The sequence below is a fragment of the Streptopelia decaocto genome, assembly GCF_964273445.1.
Source record: "Streptopelia decaocto genome assembly, chromosome: 1".
NCBI lineage: Eukaryota > Metazoa > Chordata > Aves > Columbiformes > Columbidae > Streptopelia > Streptopelia decaocto.
The window spans coordinates 56,532,018-56,555,757 of record NC_138663.1 but is presented as its reverse complement, the minus strand read 5'-3'; the positions used below and the strand labels follow the sequence as shown (position 1 = coordinate 56,555,757).

Here is a 23,740-nt window from a genome sequence, read left to right as displayed (position 1 = left end):
CCTCTAAATGCCTGTGCTGTTACAGGAATGGAGGCTCTTTACTGATAGGAAGTACATCTATTTTACTGGATTTACTCCAGCATCTCTAGCTGTTAGTTTTGTGACTGTCCTAATTCGTGTTAGATAAGCTCTTTTTGACAACACATTTAAAGATCAAAACCAAACACTCAGATTAAGAGAACTACAATGCATTCATCAAAAAACCCCAAAGTTAGCAAAGCAAAACCCACACTTGTTACAAAACACAGAACTTGATATTTCAAATGCAGGCTCCCTGCCACATCTTGTTTAGATTTTTCCCTTTTTAGAATCTCAGTTACTCAAACGTTTCCAGCCTCATTAGTTACAAAGTGCTAAACCCAACATGTGTATTTATTTCCCTTGGGTTGAGATTTGTCATCCCCCTGTTTTTACAGACCTGGGTATTTTCTGAAATAAGCATCACGGAAAGCTCTTGGCTCTGGAAGTTTAACAAAGTATGAATTAACCCCCTTGAAGAGCTTGTCCCAAAGCTCAGTTCCTGGATTATCTACCAGGAGATCTTCTCCAAAAGAGAGAAGAGGTATCTCAAGCATAGAAGGAGACAGTTTATTTTCCTTTGGAAAGAAATCTAAACAGAACGAGTTACATTGGCCCTGCCCCCCATTCCTCTTGTATGAAGCCAAGCACAGAAGTGACTCTGTTTTGTTAGTCCCCAGCTGCCTTGGAGGGCTCTGCTCGGCGGCAGAAAGAGCAACACGGCGGAGGGGAAGTGGGGAGAGACACTTACCTGAGAATGTCAAGGCAAGACAGGTAGAAACCAGGACGTGAAATAAAGAATCCATTTTCCCTCTAGCAACTCGCCATGCTTCTCTTAAAAAAACCCACCTCAGATAAGTGAAGCGAAGGCTAGGAAGGAAATGTGCCTTCACAGGGGGAACAAGTCAGTGACGAGCACTTCCTTCTATTCAATTGTTTTGGGGAGTTTTATACCACTTTGTCCTTTCATATGATTCTTCAGAGTTTACTAGTTGCTTTATTTTGGAAAAATACAAGCAAAAAAGAGAGAGGTTTTCAAACACCCAGGGAACTAAAAGAGATGATGTTCAATAAAGAAAAGGGATTATACTTTTACATAATTCATTGCCTGTGAAATATTACAAGTCTGCAGGTGATCTGGATGGTGCTGAGTAGGTACATACTGTATTAGCCAGGGGACAAACTCACATTTTTTTGTAACTATATGTAATCAAGCAAAATCTTGATACTGATACATCTAACTCCACAAGTTCTAACAGCCAAGTGGAGAGGGGGAGAAGAAGGGGAAGAGGAGGAGGCAAAGCTCTGAAGTCTGCACTGGGTCTTATACAAACTCTCCCCGATGGATCAAGTGGTGATGATTTTACCTTCCCATCAGGTGATCCACCTTGCTTCATGTCAGCAGGAGGTTGCCTGTGTCCTCTGGATTGGCTCTCCAGGGGTCTGAAGCCATGGTGGAAGCTAACCAAATTATACTGGGCTGTCCTTGTTTATGGGGGTACAAGAGTGTGTGGTGCATTAATTACTCTAGGCAAGAATAGAGACTTCAGTAAATATTTTATATCAAGTGTAATTTATTATCAGTATGAAGCAAAGTCAACATCACTGCATTAAAAACTCATTATACCCTGTAAACAGACCTCCCAGTGCTGTAAGTCGTAATGCCAACTTTGCATTTCTCTTAAAAACCAACTCCTATGGAATGGTAAAAGAAACAGTCATAGCAGCATTTTCTTTCTTGTATAACCTGTCGTGGAACAGTCCATATCACTAAAGACATCTATCTCTTACTGAAAGAGACAGAGCAGATAAACAACATAAGCAAAAAATCCAGTATTAATAAAAGACAGACCAATATTTAAAATCCTTAATATTTAATATATGCTACAAAGTTTCTTCTAAAAGTAAAATGACTTACACATTTACAGATACACTGGGTTCAGGTCTGTAGCAGGAGCATGTTCTAAGACAATCAACAGTATAGGGTAAATACATATATACTGAATAACAGACATTGTGCTCTGCAACTGCTCTGTAAGACCTACAGTAAATACACATTTAATAGTTAATAGTATGAAGAACATATATTTCCATATAAAATATTAACTGCTTTCGAATATTTTCAAAACCAGGACTTTCAGGTTTTTTTATTATCTCCTTCTTTTTAATCCATAATTGAACACTTGCAGTTTTAGCAGCAAGAATGTTATGTGGCCAGGAAACAAGCTCACCACATAATCAGTAATAGCACTTTACAGTACAGTTGACAGTCCATTCACAAGACAGTTTGCAAACGTTAAAGCATTTATACACTTGATAAACATTTCTTCTGTGGAAGTTCCAATGTCCATCCGACTGCAGCAGCAGCACATACGTACATTCCATATGGCAGATACCAGTGTTACAGAATTAAACCCACCTTTAGATATATACGTGAAATCCACGTGTAGTTTCAGTACGATGCCTTCTTTATAAATCATTTTTTGGGAAGCTCACAATACATTCATATACAGTAAGGGTCCAGCAATCTCTGTACTTTTGCCAAACTGTTCACACTCCGTTCAGAAGTTGGCCTCAAAGCCGCTCTTCCCACTGCAGTAAACTCCTTGAAGAAGTTGCTGGTAGGTAATGAAACAGGTTACCTCAAGAGACTGACATTTGGTTTTACCCTCCTTGGTTTCACTGGACAGCTTCTGCAGAAAGTCTGCTTTCATACAGACTCAGTGCATGGTGCACAAATTCATACTGTTCGCTGGTCTGGACCATTCCACCTCTGAAAAGGAAACATATTGGAATGAAATCTTATTTCTTAGGTATGCAACAGCCTCCGGCCCCTGCCAGACCCATAATCACCTGATAATACAAGCCCTTTTCTCAATTTTTGACTTAGAGTTTTTTTGAGTAAGTGGGAGACTTGTCTGAGCAGAAGTACTTTCTTCATAACTTACACCATGCAGCACATGCCCAGTATGAACCACCATTCCTGATTCCATCCAGGTAAGAACTAGAAAGGAAAACACCCGATATCTACACTGTTAAAACCTACATTTCAAACTCAACACATTCACAGAGAATTTTGCACGGTCACTTGGTCAAGGAAGGCCAAATACATGGACACAGCATTAGCATTGATGGAGCAAGGGAGTATTCAGAATCTGGCCTTTCATTTTTGTTCTTTACTGAAAATGTAACCTTTGGTGACCCTCAGATCGCCTGTGCAGAGAACAGCTCTTCCTGTCCTCTTTCTAACGCCTGCAACACATCCTGTCTGAACAGCAGCCACCTAAGAAATTTTACAGCAGTGACTCATTTCAGCACCAACAATAGAAAAGAATTTAACTTGACCATAAAAAGGATTAGTTACAGCCATCTTGGATTAGATGCCTACATTTAATACATTCACCCGATAGCAGTCCTTTTTTCAGGTCTAAGTATGAGGACCAAGTTCCACATCTGCAGTGCCAATTGCAGTGTGGTAGGAAGGGATTGATGTCCTACAGGAGGTAGGTGTGATATTTAGCAAGGCCGGTACCATTCAGCTCTGAAGTTAAACTGAACCTCTTTCTGGCAGTCTTCCAAGTCTCACTTCTCATGGCATAAAGACTCAAGCTTACTTAATTCCACTTTTATTTTTTCACCTGCCAGAGTATTCAAAGCTACCTACTCTGCTTCTAGAACCAAGCTCCAAGTTCATCCTCAGCCTACCCTGGAGCGGCAAGTTGCCTTTGGGAGGATGAAGGAGTAAATGGCTTTAGTGGGAAGGGAGACATCAAGAGGTGTATTGTATTTGGATTCAGCTAGATCTTTACTGAAACAACCAAATTCATGAGGGATTTGGATCCAGAGCAACGTTGAAGCCAAATATCTTACGGGTCTGACAAACCCCCATGGGATCCCTTCAGACACCATGGCAATAAAAGTGTCTACTGATATACAAAGCTATATGGAAAATGGCAAAATTGCCTCAACAAGTATTGTTCTTTAGTATTAGAAGACTTTATCTGCAATCATAAGGCCCTTTTATTTTCCTCAGTGCTACTGGACGGTTGAATGGCTGTGGCAGGAAAAACATAATTACAATTATGCAAGTGACTAGCTGTCTCTGCTCCTCCAGTAAGCTCAGGCAACAATAAAACACCTTTTAGTGAGCTACATGTATATTATGATCTGTTATTCCTAGGAATTAAATCACAGGCCCTTAAATGGTCCCATCCGGTACAAAATGCAGCAGCCTCTTAGCTTTGCCAACAAAGACATCCACAAATTCATAACTCTTGGTTGCCTGCTGCCTTCAGCTGCTCTCCTCCCTGCCTGTCCCTTGTCTGGAGATCCAGGGAGAGTCTGAAAGTGGTGGGAGGGCTTTGCTCTGGTCCTCTGTATTGCCTGGGCTCCTTCCTTCCTCCTTAGTGCTGCATCCTGCTCTGCCCACGCAACCCCTTCCCAGCCAGCTTCCCTCCCTGCCTCCCCCATCAGCGTTCCCCCAAGGGGTGCTCCAAGGGAGTGTGTTTCCCAGGTTGGATCCGCTCTGTGGAAGGACTGGAGGAGGGAATGTAACCAGGGAGAAGGACTTGGCAGGAAGGGCAAGTTAAAACAAGTTTGGCTGCACTAGGCTGTTTGTAGGGGTGATCATTGCTCCTACCTCTTCCGTGCTGAAGTAACATACAAAATCCCCAAGGCTTAGTGTATAAGCCCAAGAAGGAAAGCATAAGCCTGGCTGGGGCTGAGCCCAGCAGTACTGCATTTGCCATGTCCTAGCAAGCATAACTGAGATGTTATGGTGTTTCTGACCCCTGCATGAGCAAACAAGTGCATATCCCTGTCAGCTTAGGGACACCTAAGTCTTACACAGAGGTTCAGACAACTTGGCTAACAGTCAGTGTATAACAGTCAGTGCTGTTATACAGGGGATTCATAGAACCATAGCATCAGCGAATGGTTTGGGTTGGAAGGGACCTTTAAAGATTACCTAGTCCAACCGCCTTGCCATGGGCGTTTATACATCTTTCACTAGATCAGGTTGCTCAAAGCCCATCCAGCCTGGCCGTGAACACTTCCAGGGGTAGGGCATACACAACTTCTATGGGCCTCACCTTGCTCCAGTGCCTCACCTCATAGGGAAGAATTTATTCCTTATATCTAATCTAAATCTGCCCTCTTTTAGTTTAAAACCATTACCCCTTTTCCTGTCACTAAAGGCCCTGGTGAAAATGCTTTCTCTGTCTTTCTTACAGGCCCCTTCTAAGCACTGAAAGGCCACAATAAGGTCTCCCCAGAGCCTTCTCTTCTCCAGGCTGAACAACCCCAACTCTCTCAGCCTGTCCTCACAGCAGAGCTGTTCAAGCCCTCTGATCATTTCTGTGGCCTCCTCTGGCCCCTCTCCAACAGGTCCATGTTTTTCCTGTGCTGAGGGCTCCAGAGCTGGACACAGGGGTCTCACCAGATCAGAGCAGAGTGGCAGAATCACCTCCCTTGACCTGCTGGCCACGCTTCTTGTGATGCAACCCAGGTTACGACTGGCTGTCTGGGGTGCAAGCACACATTGCCGGCTCATGTCCAACTTTTCATCTACTGATAATCACCAAGTCTTTCTCCTCTTTGTTCTTGTGCAAGGCTCACATTTAATAGCAATGAATTAATTATCTGTGACACTAAGACATCAGTTTGCGCAAAAGCCTGTGAGGAAGAGCATTTCAGGAGGAAATCTGCTCAAGGCAGGAGGCTTCCTCTCCTGTGTCCCCAGTACCCAGAAGGGATGTACCCACAGCTACAGCATCTCCGGATATGCAGCCTTCATCCTCTGCTAGCCCACAGTGCCAGCTCCTCTGTGAGCTGCTGGGCTCTCTGCTTCTCTGGGACAATCTGGGGTGGTGCTCAGAAGAAACAGCCCCTGGTATCCTGAGGGCTCAGGGACTGTGACCAGCTCTGCTTGGGCAGCCATGGGGGAGGGAAGGGTCCTGTACCCTGCCCTCTCTGGCTTGCTGCTAGTGCAGCTGGATACAGTCTGCTCCAGAATGAATGTGATGCAGTGTTTGAGATTTTTTTTTTTTAACCTGAAGTGATTAGTCAAAACACTTAAACAATGAATTGACGCACACTGGAAACTCTTTTCATCCTGTCTGAGGAGCCAAGAGCAAAGTTATTGGATGTCATTCCAAGAATGTGCCTTTAAGGTTAAGAATGTGTAAAGTTTCTCAATATCACAGTAAGTCTTGAAGATGCCTCACATCAAACATTTCCTGTTTCTGTTGTAAAACATAAAAAATGAGCTGGGAAAAAAAAAGTAAGCTGAGCAGAGCTGTGGGTCTGTCTTTCTATGAATCCACAAAGAGCGTGGCTGTATCTCCATCCTGGGTCAAGATTTTGAGTGGACGGTCCATTTCCTCACGTTAGCTCAGCACAGAAAATTACTGCCAGATTTGTTCACTCCTTAATTTACACGAAACAACTAAGAAGAAAGTTGCGTCTGGACATACATTACCTAGGAACAGCTCTTTCCTGTCTCATTCCCTGTTGGAGCTCAGTTTCAAACTCTGTATCCAGAGGGTCCACATAGGCAGTTAATTAAACTACTTCACAGCATAACTTTTTGCCACTATCTGCAATTTGTCTGGATGCTTGTTTGGTTCTCACAGAGTGGGCTGGGCAATGGGAATGTTTTGGTAAATCACAACAGCATCACTGTGACTTCCTCAAGCACAGGTCTTCTCTTTTCTCCTGTTGCTCAGCTCACTTTGGTAGAATAGTGGCCATGGGCCTGTGTGACAAAAGTTCACACACAAGTGGAAACCATCGAGTGTGTTTGTTCCATCAGCAGGTCTGTGTTTGGCTGGTGCAGCTCTGAGCATGAGCGAGCCTGGCTGGCACTCTAGTGGAGATGAGGTATCAGGGATGAAATATTCAGTGTACCTCTTAGGCAGGTTTCTGTCTCCCAGGGGGTCAGATAAAACTCATCCTTTTCTGCTGAACTCTCTTTTTTTTTTTTTTTCTGTTTTTTGAGGACAATCTGATGTACAAATAATAAATTTGAGCTCAGCTGCTGGCCAGCATCATGAGGAAGACAACTTTGGTCCCTTCCAGTTGCTAACATTCCTTGATTCTGTGTGATTCTGTGATCTCTGTTCCTGCTCTGCTCCTGGTTGTGCCCCATTGCTGGTGTTGGCCATGTTGGTCACTGAATTGTAACACAGCTATGGCCAGAGCCAGCTCTTGCAGCTTTATCTAGAGGGACGTTAAGTTCATTTTGCCAGCTTCATGCCATATGTAATGACCCTGTCTCACGTGTGACCTGCCAATAACCACCACATCAGGACTGGATCATCAGGGGAAGATGGTGTCATGGAGCTTTGTCTATGTAACAGTGATACTCATCCATTTTATGAACCTGTGATCTGTTTGGGCTGGCATTGGTCACTGTAGTCTTAAGGGCTGCTAAACTCTGCCTTAGCAATCTTCACAATAAACTGACTGCCAGGTTAGTGAGATCCATTCTGTACTATGGCCAATATGAAAAAGGAAAGAAAAAGTGTTTTTGGTTACTGAGTTTTTCCCAGAAAAATGTCTTTAAACATTAAAACACAGATATACTTTTTGTCTCAGGCAATGCCTGAGAGTATGAGGAACTGAAGCACATCAAGGAAGATCTCTGGATTCTATTTATATAATCTGAACCTCAAAAAAAATACAGAAATGAACAAAGCAGGAGACTCAACAATTTTTATAACAAGCTTTGTGTCACTGCTGTTATGGATGTTTATATTTAGGTCAGATTTTCATTCTCTTTCCAAATTTATCTAGGATACTAATAAGAAAGTTAATTAGTCAGATACACTTGATGAAATTGTGTTGTCAGTTATAATGCTGAAAATTTGGATTATTTTTTCTATGGCTGAAATAATGACATAAAAACTTGTGTAGCTGAGACCAGAGTTTGCTTCCATATCTCTACAGTGGAGTGTAAAAGCAATAAGGGTTAGCTTATAACAGAAATACTAAAATGGGGGAGAGCACTACAAACGTTTTTCAATAAGATGAACAGATAATCAGAACGGAGTGTTGGAAATTTGGAGTTGATAATTTAAAACAGAGCAAGCATTTCTTTCCCTCAGCTCTCCCATCTTTTTTGTTGCTGAGATTTTTAGGTCAGGAACTCTCCTTGGAGAATTTTACACTTCAAGCGGCTCATGTTGCCCTGTAAGAATCATATTACAATCTCTAGTATGATAAAGGTGCCTGGGAGGGGAAAGCAGAGGAGGTGATCCATAAACACCGTCAACTATATGGATTCTGGTCCTTCTGCAATTTGTGGTTCCAGTACCTTTCAGAGCTCTTCAGAACACAAAAATCCTGTGTTTTCCCTTTGATCTGAGCTCTTTTTTCAGCATTTGCACCCTTATCAGTTGTTTCAGTTTAAAGAAGAAATGTGTGTCAGAAGCAGCTGATATACTTGCAAGGGAATTATATGGTTTGGTACCTAGAATAGGAGAGAAACGAGACTTCTCTATTCTTGGTACAACCCTGTTTAATTACTTTAAACAAAATCCTATTTCCCCAAGCAAAATAAGAAAGAAAAATACAACCAAACCAGCAGCTTCCATTGTGTACAATACCCACATCCTCCTTTCCAACACAAATCTATCTTCATTTGTGGTTTCACAAAACAAAGCACTGTGCAACAATGCTGGCTATAGCATGCTCCCAAGCTGTGAATTCAATCAGAAAATTGGTCTGACTCAAGAAAATTCTGCAACAAATGCCTTGCTATTTTCTTAAGCTGGGTAAATTTGCCAACCCAATTCAAAAAGACGCCCAGCACAGAGGAAGTAATAGCAAGAGCACCAGATTTGGCTCACTCCGTTGCATAAAGAAGCTACACACTGAATGAGCCTCGATGTCCCTGTTGATCCAGGCTCAAAGACAATCCCTTGACTCCAGATTTCCCTGTGTCTCTTGTGTCCTAGTGGGATGCCGCAGACAGAGGAAAGCTCCAGGAGAGGAAAAGAGGAGTGCCAAGTGCCCAGCAACTGTAGGGTTGCTATCTCAGGAGAATTTCACTTAGTGGACACTCACCCAGCTTCACCCAGAAAACAATATTCTTTCCTCAGGACCTAAATACTAATGTTACTTTGAATATTCAGCTAATGCTGTCTTAAGAGTCAGCAAAAGTTATGGCAGCCGCTTCAAGTAACTCAACATTCAACTGTGAAAATGTTTTCAGAATCATTACTGATCATTACTGAATCATTTCAGTAATGATTTCAGAATCATTTCAGAATCATTGACTGATTTTCAGAGTCGTTAACTGATATATAGTTCTTCTGGAACTCACCGATCCATTCGTAGCTGGCAGACAATGCTCAATGCATCTACAACTCCCTCTTCCTTCAACTGCTGACAACCAATGGCCGTGGCAATAAAACATCCAGTTCTTCCTATACCAGCACTGAAAAGAAAGCAAAATTTAATCAGGGAATGAAGTTCACAGATCAAAGGAGTTAAGTGGAAAACACTAAATAGATAGGAAAATGCTAAAAGTACGAAACATGGAATTGCTCGAACCCACAGTTCCTGTGTGCGTGACCAGCAAGGGTAGCCTCTCAGCTCAGTTTCTTAAGGAGGGATTAAAGCCTACACTGTCCTAGAAGTCCAGTTGTTGTGGGTAATTTGTGAGGCTAATATGTTTCCAGTTTGCACACAAGCGTATGGTATCTCCATTAGCACCACAAAGTCCAACTATTCTCTGTCACAGTCCAAACCAATTATGAAGACACATATAGAGCTGGGGGAGAAGCCTGCTTAAAGGCAAAAATCAGTAAGGCTTTATGCTTGAACCCTGAAGGTATACAGGGGTTCTGCTAACTACACCTCTAACCATGAAAGTAAAAAGGATCTAGAATCATGCTGATGAAGTTAATTCCCTCTCCCATGACTCTGCAGGGGGAGAAGGATTTGGTGCTGTAGCTCTCCAGGTTTTCTAGATGCCTGCTTGGAAACAGCCATTTGCGCACTCTTTTTCCTCCCTGGGCCTCCAACACTCTGTTTCTTGCTTAAGTAACGTGGAACTCGGTGCAGGAATTCCTGTCATACTGCATGGCAGGAAAATGTGAGTAAAATAGTTAAAACATGGAGTCAGGGGTACAGATTTCCATCCTTGGCCTTGTAGTAAATACTTAACCATTTGGTGCCTTGCTTTCTTCATCTGTGTGATAGGTGTGATTACTATGCACCTCATAAGAGCACTGCAAGAGTTATTAATGCCAGGAAGAATATGTTGAGTACCTCAGATGGAAGCCTGATATATCTGAGTGCCAAGTGTTAGCAGGAGTGTGTCCATTTGCTACAGCTGAAAAAAATCACTATCTACTCAACACAGGATGAAAGATAGAGGTGCTTTAGAGACTCAAGAGCCCTCCCATCTGGAAATGAAAATTTCCAAGAGGACTCAGCAATATTAAATATAGGAGTAAGTCTAGGCCAACCATGAGGGGATAATGAGATGTAAAACTGGCAGCCTAAGAAAGGATCGTGCGTGATGAAGATCCCAAGTTGACAGCATGTCTCCTTGGGCATCAATATATATGGGATAAATGTATCCAAAAGGATAGGGACATAGTTTATAAAGAGGGATTTGGAGAATGCGCTATAATGCATAACCCCATTCTCTTCCCCAAATATTTTGAAACTCTTGAAAGCAGGGCTAATAAGTTTAAACAATTCAGATATAAGTGAAGTTTGCTATAATGAAGAGTTATTTTTTTCCCCTTATTTGGAATGGATTAAGTGTTCTTGGACAAGTCCTTAATATGTATTAAACAAAGGCTAGGGTTTTCCAATGTATTTTCTTCCTCGGCTCAGGCGTGCCAGTCCTATCTTATTACATAGCTTTATTTCAGGCAATGCAGGATAGAAATGACATTGTTCTTCACTTGCTTGACCTTTCTGTCTTGGTATATCCAGAAAATATGGAGAGCTACTTAAATTGAAGTATTTTCAAGCACCGTAACATGGTGAATATATATCTGTATATTTTGATTACATATATTTCTATTTTCTCCCTTTTTTTAGGAGTTTAATGTGTAGCAGCTCATTCATTACAACTGTGGTCTGTTAATTTGGAGCATGGAATATTGGACTGTTATGATTTTGGGATTAGGAGATGCAGGCAGTTTGCTTTTTATAGAACATGTTCATGCACTTGCTGATGAGGAAAGAAAGCACAAATTTCCAGCAATAACTATAACAGTGTCAAGTTTCTGAGCATGAAAATTTTATCCCTTATTCTCATTTAAGAAACTTCTACAAGTCCTCCAATATGTCAAATTCCTGGTTCTTCTGGGAAGCAGAAAATGGCATTGTGGTCCAGATTCTCAGTCAACTCGTTTCACTGATTAAATGCAGCTAAATTAGTTTTATATTTGTAGAATATAAATATGTGTTCTAATTCTTCCTTATTGATTCAATTTAAATAAAAACCAATTCCCTTTATATTTGACAACTTTCAGTTAAAACTTGTATTTGATCCCAAACTGCTTAGTTGCCATTAAAAACAAACTTATTTTGATGTACTAACTACACATCCAAAAGACAGATTAAGGAGATACTTTCCATATTTACCACATGCTTTGATGAGTGACATGAGGGAGGAAACATATACCTTCCTACTGAATGCCACTATAAAGATTGGTAAGAACTTAAAACTTTCTTCCTTTGGAAAACTGTGTCCTTGGCTGTGTGTAATCAGACCTGCTAATTTGAAGGAGCAAAGCAAAAGTTTATTTATTTATTTATTTATTTTCCCTATTCTTTTGCAAAATAGGAACTGCCTTGCTAAAAGAAGTAAAGTCCTTTTATATCTGGAGTCTGGAGTGGGTTCATCACTGAAGTGTCTAAGACAGCACTCTATGCTGATACGCTGCAAGAAGACATGCACAAAAAACTGAATTACTTTTTTTTTCACTTGTGCCACATAAATAAATTATTAAAGCATTTCTGCTTCAGATTAAGGATCATTGTTTAAGTGTGCATTGCAATGCTCCTCTGGAAATAACTGAGAATTGTGCAGTTGTATCTGAGGTCCAAGTTTAAAAGTGTGTACAGGCTCTATAAGACTTGGATAATCTCATCTGCAACTCAGATTAAAAGGCAAGAAACTATCTGACTAGAAAATAGAGTGTGAATGAGTTTACCCGTTCTGTAGACCAATAGCTGAATTGTCACTGAAGTACTATTAATTTAATCACAATTGAGATGATATCTGGGTCATTAATCATAATTACAGAGCTTGCTGTCCTATCAGTCATCTCAGAAAGACATCCCATTCTTCAGAAGACTCTCATTACTGAAGATCCTTACTGGAAAAATGGGACTTTCAATAGCCATCCAGAGATTTGTGGATTGTTTAGGGAAACTGCAATTCCTGATAAAAATAGCTGCATAAAATTTTGCAAAGTTCCTTATTCCTCACATTCTGGTTTTGAAAAATGATGGGTGGTTCAAATCTGGCTTCCATTTCTCTAAATCTCCTAAATATGGAGTTAAAAAGAATGAGTTCAAGATGAGAAGTTCTGGTTTTGATGTAATTCTAGGAAAAAAAAAAGAACTGTAAGATATGTATCATCACAGTTATGAGACAAAGCAAATACGGATTACACTGATTTTTTTTTTTTTTTCTGTTTTGCTTCACCTACTTGTTTCCACCAACGTAACAAATCCAATACTACTTCCTACTACTTAAATTGCAACATGGGCACTGAATCAACATAAAGCAATAAAATGGGATTTAATTAGAATTATTAGAAGGACATTCTCTGGTTCATTACAATTTGTGTAACACTCTGCTCTTGAGTACTGAATAACACTTTGCTCTTGAGTATCAAACAAACTGCCTTTGTGAAAATGTTCACAAATTTTAGTACTGATGTGTTTTGTTTTCCAAATTTGTACCTGATATGTGCTATGCAAAATTGACTGTCTCTACAACATTTTAGCCAAACAGTTACAGGGGATTGCATCTGACTTAGGTCTGTAATTGTAAAACAAGACTAAAAAGAAAGCAAATCATGAATAAGGAACAGAAGCAAAATAATTTTTCCAGCTGGTCTTTCAAAAAGAGAGTTCATTAGCAGAAATGGAAAACGGTTCAGTAACGATTTGCTAGCAACAAGCGAATTATCTCCAAAACCCAGATCCTCAAATATGAACAGAAAAAGTCAACTAGCACAAAGAGGATCTGGGGAATTTTACTCTTCCCCAAATACGTTCTTTGTTTAGGTGGAGGACTGTTTGATATGATTTGCTCTGGCCTTGCTTTGGGCAGTCATTTAAGAGAAGGATTGCAAAAATTACCTGCAGTGCACAACCACAGGCCCTCTGCCAGGTGATTCCACCCTGTCCTCTTCTACATCCAGCATGAGCTGCAGCAGAGGCTGGGCGCTGTCGGGGGTTTTGTGGTCTGGCCAGGACGTGTACCAGTAGTGTTTCACACTCCGAGACTGACTCCCTTGCTGAAAATAACATGAAGATTTCATATGCACACTTGCGGTGAACAATTCTTTTGACTTCTCTTAATGTTATGGTAAAAAGACAGTAAAAGGGAGAGATTTAACTTTTTTTTATTAGACTCAGAGGATGCAATTGCAGGGAACAGGTGTGCTTCCAGGGACACAGTTGTAAGAAGGGTTTGTACACCTGAAAACTTAGCTGTTTTTCCAGCTATGTGAGTTCTGCTCTATCCATCTGACTACTGGCTTGCTGACTCTGTTGTCCATTGGGAACCGTTAGATCAGCGCCAAAATCTAGAGATTAGCTTGATCTGGGTTTCTGAATCTATCAACTATTATATATTTCCTCTACCACTAAAGGATATTACCGTGAGAGTTTGATACTAAAACTACAAGAGTATTTAAGTTAAAGGTGCAGAAGAACTGCCCTTCTAGATTAATCAGACATCCCAGTTTGTCCAATTATTCTCTCCAACAGAGGATGTTACTGCTTACGTCAACAAGCAAAAGGGCTAAATATGGGCTAGAGTAGTTTGTGTTGGATGATATGACTTCTGCCCACTTCCCACTGCATGGGCCGAAACACCAAATAAATTTTCCCAAGCAATCTGGTAGCACAGAAGTGTAATATAGGGAGTAAGTTAGAAGAGGAGCATCTGCCTTCTTCGGCACAGTTAGTGTTTAGTTAGAACCATGAAAACATAACGCTTTTGTTATACACTCCTTGTATTTTTATCTTCTCAAATGGGATATGGATGCATTCAGCACACAACATGAGCAGCGTATCTTTTTCAGAATAATGCTATGCTAGTTCTTTCTTTAACTAAAATCCCTTCACATTGCCTTGGCAATGCTAAAAAGGCCTCATAGCAAATGTAATTCAAGAGAGTGAAACTTGTACTCTTTTTGAAGCCTTTTATATTGCCAGAGTGATACAAAACAGCAATAGGATAAGTGTTCCAGTGCTTTGGCCTCAATCACACCTTGAAGCTGTGAGCATCATAGCTCAGTTACTCCTCCTGTAAAAATGTATGCCCTTTAAAAAAAAGCCTTAACTTCACTTAGCATTAAGAAAAACAAAGCATTAAGAACAGTGCTTCTCAGATGCAGATTGTTACCTTTATTGCAAGCTGACGGATAGTATAGTTCTCGCATTCTTGCACACTGTTAACAAGGACTTCAACCTTCCCATAGATTCCTCTTTTTTCTGGCCAATAGAGCACGCATTTCTGGAAAGCAACCATCAGTGTCATCAACAAACTGGATCCTGGAGCCATATTCATAGCTAATTATTACAAAGAATGTATTTGTCTGAAAAGTTCAGATAAATTCAGTCGAGGTGTTATTCATATCAGAAGCATTCCTAAATAAGATATTGCCGAGTTCTTAATGAATGGCTTACTTAGGCCTGATTTTCAGGATCTGAGTTTTTCAAATATGGATCTCTGTCACTGAACATTTTCTACAGCTGTTTTTATTCTCAAAAGCTCAATGAAGTTTCGTTAATGGAATTATTTTCCACATTTAAAATTAAAGGGTTTTTTTTTCCTAAAATATTCTTTAATCCATAGAACTAAATTTATAAAGTTTATTCTTTACAAATGAGATTTCCTTCTGAGGAAGAGATTCAGAATTTGTCCTCTCCTCAAAAGACTTTTTGTCCTCTTTATTCTCCTTAACCCTGACACAACAAAACATGTAAATGTGGCCTTAGATCTTACAGAATTCAATGGGACTTCATGTGCATATTAAAGCATTTTGCAGAATCTGAGTTGTCTACTACCTAACTTACTAGAAATGAATGTTATAAAATCCATCAATCTTGCTAGAGCTAGACAAAATTATTTGTAGAATTCTTAATGAATCAGTAGTGCTATATTATTTCAGCAGTGCACCTGACAAGCATCTGCTAAAAAGATGAACAAATAGCATTTTATAGTGTGAACCAATTTGATTTTCCCCTGCAATAGTTTGCTTATCTTCCAGTCAACTGCAACTTCCTATTTATTTCCATTAAAGTATCTCTATAGTCTACCTGAAAGCAAACATACCTGTTGTATAAGTACTTCTCTAAAAATAGATGCTTATTATCTTAACAGTGTAAGGTGTTTGAAAGCCACATTTTCAAAAATAATGCTGGCCAATCTAACTTGTTCATTAAATAAAACCAAACCCAAACCAAAACAGCAATTGAATAAAACCTTCTTTTTAATATCCAATGCACAGGTAAAAAAATCACTGAGAGAAAAGACAGTTCTACAACAACAGGAACCCACAAAGAACTTGTTTATATTTCCTCACAAAGTCTTGCTGAAGAAACTGGTATATATTTAGGCAGTATCCTAAATTATGCAGCAAAATTAAACAATCCCTTTAATGCAATTAATTGCCATAAAACATAGCTCCCAGTAAACCCTGCTAAAAATGAACCAGAAAAAAATATCAGTGAAATGCAAGGCTTTACCACCAGGTGTGATCTTTAAGCTGCTACTCTACTTGATAACCCAATAGCTGACTGCATTGAATCATCTCTGTTGTATAAATACTTTTCTAAAAATAGACGTTCATTACCTTAATAGTGTGAGGTGTGTGAAAGCCAAGTTTTCTGAAATAATGCTGGCCGGTCTGATTGGTTTCGTTCAAATCCTGTCTTTTGCAGAATTACTTGAACATCCTAAATTTGCTGTCTCCCCGAAGACATCAAGAATGGCAATAAAATACTCAGAAATTTGTGTGAAAAAAGCCTTCACAAGTTCCATGTGACACATATAGCTACTATCATCTGCCAGATCTGCAATTCATGCCCCTCCCTGGGAGTGTAGTTTTCAGTGCTAATATGGGAAAAAGAAAAGTCTAAATACACAATTGTACCCTGACAATCAACAATAGTCGAGTCAACCCCTGAGACTTCTTGATAAATGCAAGCAAGCGACGTTCACTACAAAGCCTTCAGGCACTCGAAAAGAGTGTTTTTCTTGACTCTTTCCCAGAACTGGAATTGGCAACTTGCTCTGGGTGGACAATGAAATGGGGCTGTTCATTAAAATAACTTTCATTTAACAGTCTGTCTACATTTAGTGAGATACAATGGATTATTTTTAACACAGTCTCCATGCACCTTTTTAAAATACCGCTTGTTACTGCCTTAAAAAATAGCCTTGCAAATTGAGCTGGGATCAGCTGGTTCAGGCACCCCTAAGAAGACAGATATTTGGGGGAATTAGCATATTTTTGGAAGTTAATTATAATAAAGGGATAAAGATGAAGATGGGAGGGATAAACATATCAAACATACAAAAAATAATACAGAAAATCCCAGGAGCATTGTCAAAAACGAGTAAGTTGCCTCAAGCTATTGCATGATCCTTAGGGAAAATTCCACTGGTCTCAAGTAGGTATATTTTAAACCTGTTCAAAAGCCAAACACATGAGGGTTGCTGTCTAGCTTCATGTCTGTAATCAGTAAAAGCTTATATCAGAAAAAAGGAAAAATTCACTTGTCTTATCACCATGTAGTCCTCAACTTCCACTCCTTGTGCTGGTCCTGATTCTGTTCCTTGCTGTTCTTTGAGGCCACATAGTTTCCCTTTAAGCATATTCATTCATACAGCACTTTTTAAATAGGTCACATATTTTGTGAGTTTGGGATTGAATGTTCAACCATCTGCGTAGTCAGCAAACACATAACAGCTACAAGCAGGATTTTTTAAAAGACACTTAAGCTCAAAAAAAAGAAATCCTAACCAATTTTGCATGGCAGCCAAAAGCATGGGAATCTTCTAACTTTCACGTGGAAAATATCTTCCTGCCATCTTTCAAATCCCATTGATTAGCCTTTTCATAGAATCAGACTCATTTTGGTTGGAAAAGAAGCTCAAGATCAGTGAGTCCAACCATAAACTAACACTGGCACTAAGCCATGTCCCTAAGAACCACATCTATGTATCTTTTAAACACCTCCAGGGATGGTGACTCCACCACTTCCCTGGGCAGCCTGTTCCAATGCCTGACAACACTTTCCATGAAGAATTTTTTCCTAATGTCCAATCTGAACCTCCCCTGGTGCAACCTGAGGCCATTTCCTCTTGTCCTGTCACTTATTACTTGGGAGAAGAGACCAACCCCCTCCATGCTACAACCTCCTTTCAGGTAGTTGTAGACAGAGATAAGGTCTCTCCTCAGCCTCCTTTTCTCCAGGCTAAACAGCCCCAGTTCCCTCAGCCACTCCTCATAAAACTTTTGCAAATAAATGACTTTTTTCAAAGGCAAAACACCAAGCAACGAGCAAACAAAAAATAAAAAGCCAACCAACCAGCCAACCAACCAAACCTCAAAAACCACCAAAACAAAACACCAAAGCAAAAAAACCCACACAAGATTCTCTGACATGAACAGGAAGTTTATACAATGAACAGTATCTCGCATGACCTGTAATTACTTTCAGCCTTTGTCCTCCCCACAGTGACAGGGATGCAGGCCCAGGCTCCCCTTGTCCCCTGCCCTGTCTCCTTGTGTGCCCTGTGCCAGGCCTGCTGGGTGCTGGGCTCCATGGGAAGCTCCCCAGCAGGATGTGGCCCTGCTTCAGGCTGGGGCTGGCACCAGCTCTTTGCCGTGGTCGGTCCATTCTCATGAGCATAGGCTTTTTAGACTTTCCTTAAGTGCTCCTGCCACGGCCTTGTCCCCCAGTTCTGCTGAAGGAACAAGGCTCGCTCAGCTGCCATGTTACTTACCTGCTTTACTTTCCATGGATTTGGACCCAGAACAAAATAAGTTTAAAAATTCTCAAATATTAGTGAAGTTGCTCTACTTCAGCTCCACTTGTTTATTTTTCAATATAGCTATGCCATCAAATTTACACATTAAATGTCCCAATAACCAGGCCATCACACAACAGTAATGAACAATTACAACAAAGCTTCACTTCCAGAATTCCTTTTTACTCCTGTCGTCTATTTATTGTCACTACTAACTCAAGCATGAGAGCTATACTTTCAGAGGGCTTGCAGGATTTGCCTTCATATACTAAAATCCTCAAAATTAGGATGAAATCTACTTAAGTTTTACTGAAACCTAAGATATATCTATGGTGCCAACACTCAACTAAAAAGTAATCTTCAAAGAAGCTTCTGTGAATTCTGTAAAAGGTTGGATTTGATTTCTGAATTCCAAAATCTACTTTGCTATGCGTAGATAAGCATGCCTATAGGCAAATTGAGGGAAAAAATGTTACATGAAAAGTAATACGAGCTTTAAACAGTGAGTTATAAAGATTGTCCAAAATAATTAGTGACAACAAGATTTACATGAGATGAATAAATGTGCATTGTTTAATGCATCTGTCAGTACTAGCCCTTTCTTCTTGCAGAACACTGCACAGTGTTCTTTATTTACACTTCCCAAAATATGCTTCCTGGTTAACAGGTAATGTTGCTAGTAAGTTTTGAAGGCAAACTAAATGTGTATGCTCTATGGAGTACATAGCATAACCATGAAAAACAGCTGATACAACAGAAGTCTGTAAATTTCTCTATAAAATTACATAAAAGTCTATAAAATTCTTATACTCCACATACTTGTCTAATTTCCATTGCTCAGTTGTCTTGAGTAAACTCAGTAAGACATGAAGTTTATATGTGCCTCATGGATAAAGCTTTGTAAGATCATGTCCTAAAATATTCCTACAGAATTAGAGATGATCACTTTCAATGGGTGATTGATCTCATTCTCTTAGAGCGGGATGGATCACCCTCTGGAGGTTACTGCTCTTCAGTGACCAGGAAGGGTACCTAGATCACTAGATGAGATGTGTTTTTCCTCATATTAACTCTAAAATTATAGCTTAGAATTCCAAGCTTCTCATTTATTCAGGCAGAAGCTCCTTTACCATGGACTTTCCTGGCACAGGTAGATTTCCAATTCGTTCAGATATTGTGTACTTTTGAGGACAGGTTTTATAGATTCTGCTTAAAATACTCCAGCATCCATAGTTCCTTCAGCATTATTCTTGCTTACAAATCAATCTCATTTATTTGGTCAGACTTCAAAATGAAAAGGAAGGAAAATCCAATAATTTAGTGCTCTACTTTTTTTCACACAGCTGAAATGAGTATTTTGCTCAGCACTCTACTTTCACGTTGTATCTTCTTCGATCTTACAAACACTGTTACCACAGTGAATCTTAACAATTTTTTCATCTCATGGAAGGAAATAACTCTATAGAAACCTTTGTTTATCATAATTTCACACAATTCCCGTTGTTATTGCAAATTCGTCACATCAGTGTACTGAACCAGCACACTAATGTCCCAAATAATTTTACTTATGCTAAACAAATGAATTTATTGTTGAGATTAAAGTTTTTCATGTGACGCTCATTATACATGACTTTATATATTATAGTATATTATAACTTAAATGGAGTCTGACTGATGTTACACCAAGGAATGGGGCCCATACCTGAGAATCAGGTATGGGTGTTTATTTGTGCAGGTGTGGATGTGAATAAGTAGATGAATATGCTTTCAAATATGAAGGTATTTGTATGTCTGTATATTGCAGATACACCTCCCCAAGAATGATGGAAATGAAGCAGACCACAGAGAAGAAAAAAAATGAAGTGCTATTACGCTAACATCTGTTCTTTCCTTCCCTATAGAGAGCAAATACTTCAACAGTGAAGTTAATACGCTGAGCACCACCACTAGTCAAGCTGTTTTCTTTTCAATAGCAAGCAAGGTTTCAGGTGGAACCCACTAACAGTGGGAGAGTTCCTAAGGTTTCTCGACAGGACAGGACAGCTTGTGCAAACACAGCCTCTCTATATAGCCTGGGAACGATTTGAGATTCCCCACCCATTCTATTAGGAGGAAATTACCACTGCCAGGCCACAACAATGCGGATAAACACCAGTGCCTAGCGCCTGCGTAACTCAGGTAAACACAGGGCTTCCTGATGTGATGGAAACCACTGGGCACTTCTTTCAAGTCATTCTTCTTACACAGTGTCAGATGTGAGTGTTTAAACAGTCAGCATTTCCTCAGTGAAATGCTTATTCTTTGGATCAGTTAGGTTGGGTTAAGTTTTCTACATTTTTAGGAGTAATCTTTTTAATGTGGGCTTCTGGACACTTGTTTGAACAGTCCAGTGCAAAATGGCACCTTATTTGGAAATATGTCTTGGGATATTTTACAGCACTAACCCACTTTTTACATATAGCTTTCTTAAAATCCACTGCATTTTAAGTTTATGTTAGAAGCCCAAACTCACAAAGACAAAGAGCCAAGCAGCGGTCAAGGGCAGAAGACAGAAGCGTGTGTCTACTGAGTCCGTGTTTAAGTGGAGCAGTGAGTCTGAGCCCTGAGAATGCATTCAGGATCTTGGTCCCTTGATCACTCAGACTGGGAATTTTGCCTGAATAAACTCGGTTTCTCTATCATCACATACATCTTAGTTGGAAGAGCAGGAGTGTGAGTGGAACAGGAGCAATATGGCCCTGGTGCTTACCTGGTAAGGTGCTGAGGCACCTACCTGGAGCTGGGAATTGCTACTGAGTCTAGCAGTTTGGACTCGAGACAAAAGTCAAACTCCTTTATGTCTGTCTCTGTCTTGTCCACAAGCCCTGTAAACCACTTCTTTAATATTCAGTCTTCCAGAACAGAGTTTTGTGTTGCCTTTCTGCACAGGAGAGTGATTTTCATTCCTAATGTCTGGCAGTCACAAATATGGACTCTGGCACTATCAAGGAAAGCCTGGCAACAATTTGCATGAATACTAAATAAAGCTATTAAAGATGCAATTGGGAATGGATCCAAAAATCACAGAATGTATAACAGGCAGTTAGATGGCCATTAGCAATTAAAATGCAATTGTCATCTCTACTTGGTACTAAGGTAAAGAAACACGTATTTCCATTTTGGCTAAGACCCTCCATGGTATTGGCATTTGGGAGCCCAAACTGGGATGGTCCAAAACTTCTGGGATGGTCCAGAAAATTTGTAGTATCAGGAATGGATTCAACACCTGCCATTATAACAAAGTGCAAACTTCAACCATGTCAGGAAACCTCTAATCATAACACTAATCATCTATTCTTTATATACCAGAAAGTAACAATAAGTACAGAGGTCACCAACAGACAAAAGAGGTGTTTCTTAAAAAGTTATGAACCCAAGAGCACAGACCTAGACAATTGAGTTCCTTTTTGTCTTTTTTTTAATACATCTCTTATGATTGCTATGCAATTGCAGTTGGTGTATTTTGCTACCTCAATATTACTTTTCATATTACCCATCACCAGAGTATTTAAGAGCTGGTTATCTGCTAGCTCCCTTCCATACCTGCTAAGGTTCTTTCTACAGTATGCAGCCATAGGAATAATTTCTCAGTTTGGCTAGTTGTCATACCTCATTTTTTTCTTTCAGCTTTGTGATCATAACAATGACAGGGCTGTCTTCTTGCCAAACCATCTGCCAGAAATCATTCACGGTATTAATCATGGGTCCCTGAGTTGCAATGAAAGCCTTCTCTTTACCTCCGTATCCCTGGTTTAGAAACAGATACAAAAGCATTTACTTATAATTCACGTGGTCGACCAAAATTGCAGGTGAATGTTCTAGAAGAGTAGAAAAATGAATCTGGAATTAAAAAAAGAAAGTTATTTGAACTGATAGCAGTTATGACTAACAGTAGAGCAGATCAGAAATTTTTCAGTAGAACAGTTTTTCCTCTGGAAACTACTGATTTGATGGACCGGAATGGTCCTGAGAATATATCAATCCCTCTCAAATTTCCCTGCTTACTTGGCTTCTTCTGTCTTAATCTGTTTTCCAAGTTGTTGGGGCTTTCCATTATCCAGCAGTACTTTAATCCATTATTTATATTGCTGAAGTGTTTACAAGATAGTTTACAGTCAACAAGCCACAGGAAAAAAAAATAGAACTATAAAACTGGTTTCTATGAAGATTTGTGTCAGGAAAAAAGATTTAAAATACTGGAATGCTTGTGGAGTCAAAGACTGCAGTGGATCATCGCTAAGCACAAAGTGCTTTTATGAGACCTTATAGGAGGGACAACATATCAGCATAGGGAGTACCGAGATACACAAGTATACAGGAGGTCAAAGAAAGGTTAGACAAACAGGGGGGAAGCAGAGGAAAGGGAAAAGCAAGAAGAAATGGGAAAAACAAGAGATTGCCTTCTTATTTTTCGAGTGAGAAGGAGAACTTGTGAGTCTGCACAGTGACAGGGTGCACAACAGTAATGCAGATGAGGAGAGCCTGGCAGTGGCTGACGGGGAGGATGGAGAATGGCTTGGAGGTGGTGGGGGAGCCTCTAGCCATCAATCATGCTTTTGGGTTTCTTTCTCCCTGACAGCTACTACTCCTTGCATGAACCAATGGGATAGATCTTCAGCTGGTCCAAACAGTCCTCCTTCTACTCACCAATCTACCTGAACATACTTTGTCCAAGACACATCTGCCAGGATCCCAGCAAGCCTAATGATATTGCACACATGGATATGAAATTTCACTTCATCGCTGGGTTGTGTTTTTTTTCTTCTGCTGCTGACAGTCCAACTGGTGTTAGCAGCAGGAGAAATCACCCACCATATGTTGGCCTGAAGGGTGGTGGCATGGGGAAAAGGGAGACCTCAGAGGACTCAAAACACAGCCTGGCTGATGGAAGAGTTACTCTCCAAAGAGAACTGCTCTGCTTAGTTACATGATGACGTCTTTCATATCAAACACTGAAAGTACAGGATATAAAGTGAGGCAGGGTAAGGGGCATGGGGGATGTGTATGTATATATTCACGTACTGTTATTTCAGTAAGCAACATCATTGTAGAGCTCTGGGGCCAAATTTTACATTTTTTCCAGCTGAGGATCTGGTACATAACTCTAATTAAACATTCAATTTTGCAGGTAGAGAACCACACTCCTAAAACATGACTGAAGTAGTGTCTTAGTAGTCTATTCAGTATACACTGTGCCATGGAATCAAGAAGGCTCAGGGATTGTGTGTCATCAAGAAGTATAAGACAGGTGACACTTAGAAATAATGTTTTCCAATGGGGTTCACACAGGTAAAGTCATGTAAGCATTCACTATAGGGAGTAAAATGTGAATGAGTGTGTGTGCTGGTGCACATGTGTATATTTAACACATCTAGTTTTGCTCCTTTTCACAAACTTGTTACAGTATTTTTTTAACTATTTATCTGCTGATTT

General features: G+C 40.0%; 2 protein-coding genes across 4 annotated transcripts in view; both read right to left on the bottom strand.

Moving 5' to 3' along the window:
- The window catches only part of PTPRB (protein tyrosine phosphatase receptor type B), a 63,435-nt gene extending 62,578 nt beyond the window's left edge, over positions 1-857 (bottom strand). For 2 of the 3 annotated variants that reach the window (XM_082050395.1, XM_082050397.1), the window contains exon 1: positions 770-857. In XM_082050395.1, the coding sequence (XP_081906521.1) occupies positions 770-824 (55 nt within the window). In that variant the 5' untranslated portion in view covers positions 825-857. The remainder of the gene's footprint in view (positions 1-769) is intronic. The other variant, XM_082050396.1, reaches the window with a different exon arrangement.
- A 734-nt stretch (positions 858-1,591) lies between these two features.
- PTPRR (protein tyrosine phosphatase receptor type R) overlaps positions 1,592-23,740 on the bottom strand; it is a gene marked incomplete at its 5' end in the record, with an annotated part of 149,813 nt that continues 127,664 nt past the window's right edge. Inside the window, 5 exon segments of the mRNA XM_082066977.1 lie at positions 1,592-2,791; positions 9,344-9,457; positions 13,360-13,517; positions 14,633-14,743; positions 21,917-22,054. Coding sequence (XP_081923103.1) covers positions 2,698-2,791; positions 9,344-9,457; positions 13,360-13,517; positions 14,633-14,743; positions 21,917-22,054 — 615 coding nt within the window. The 3' untranslated portion in view covers positions 1,592-2,697.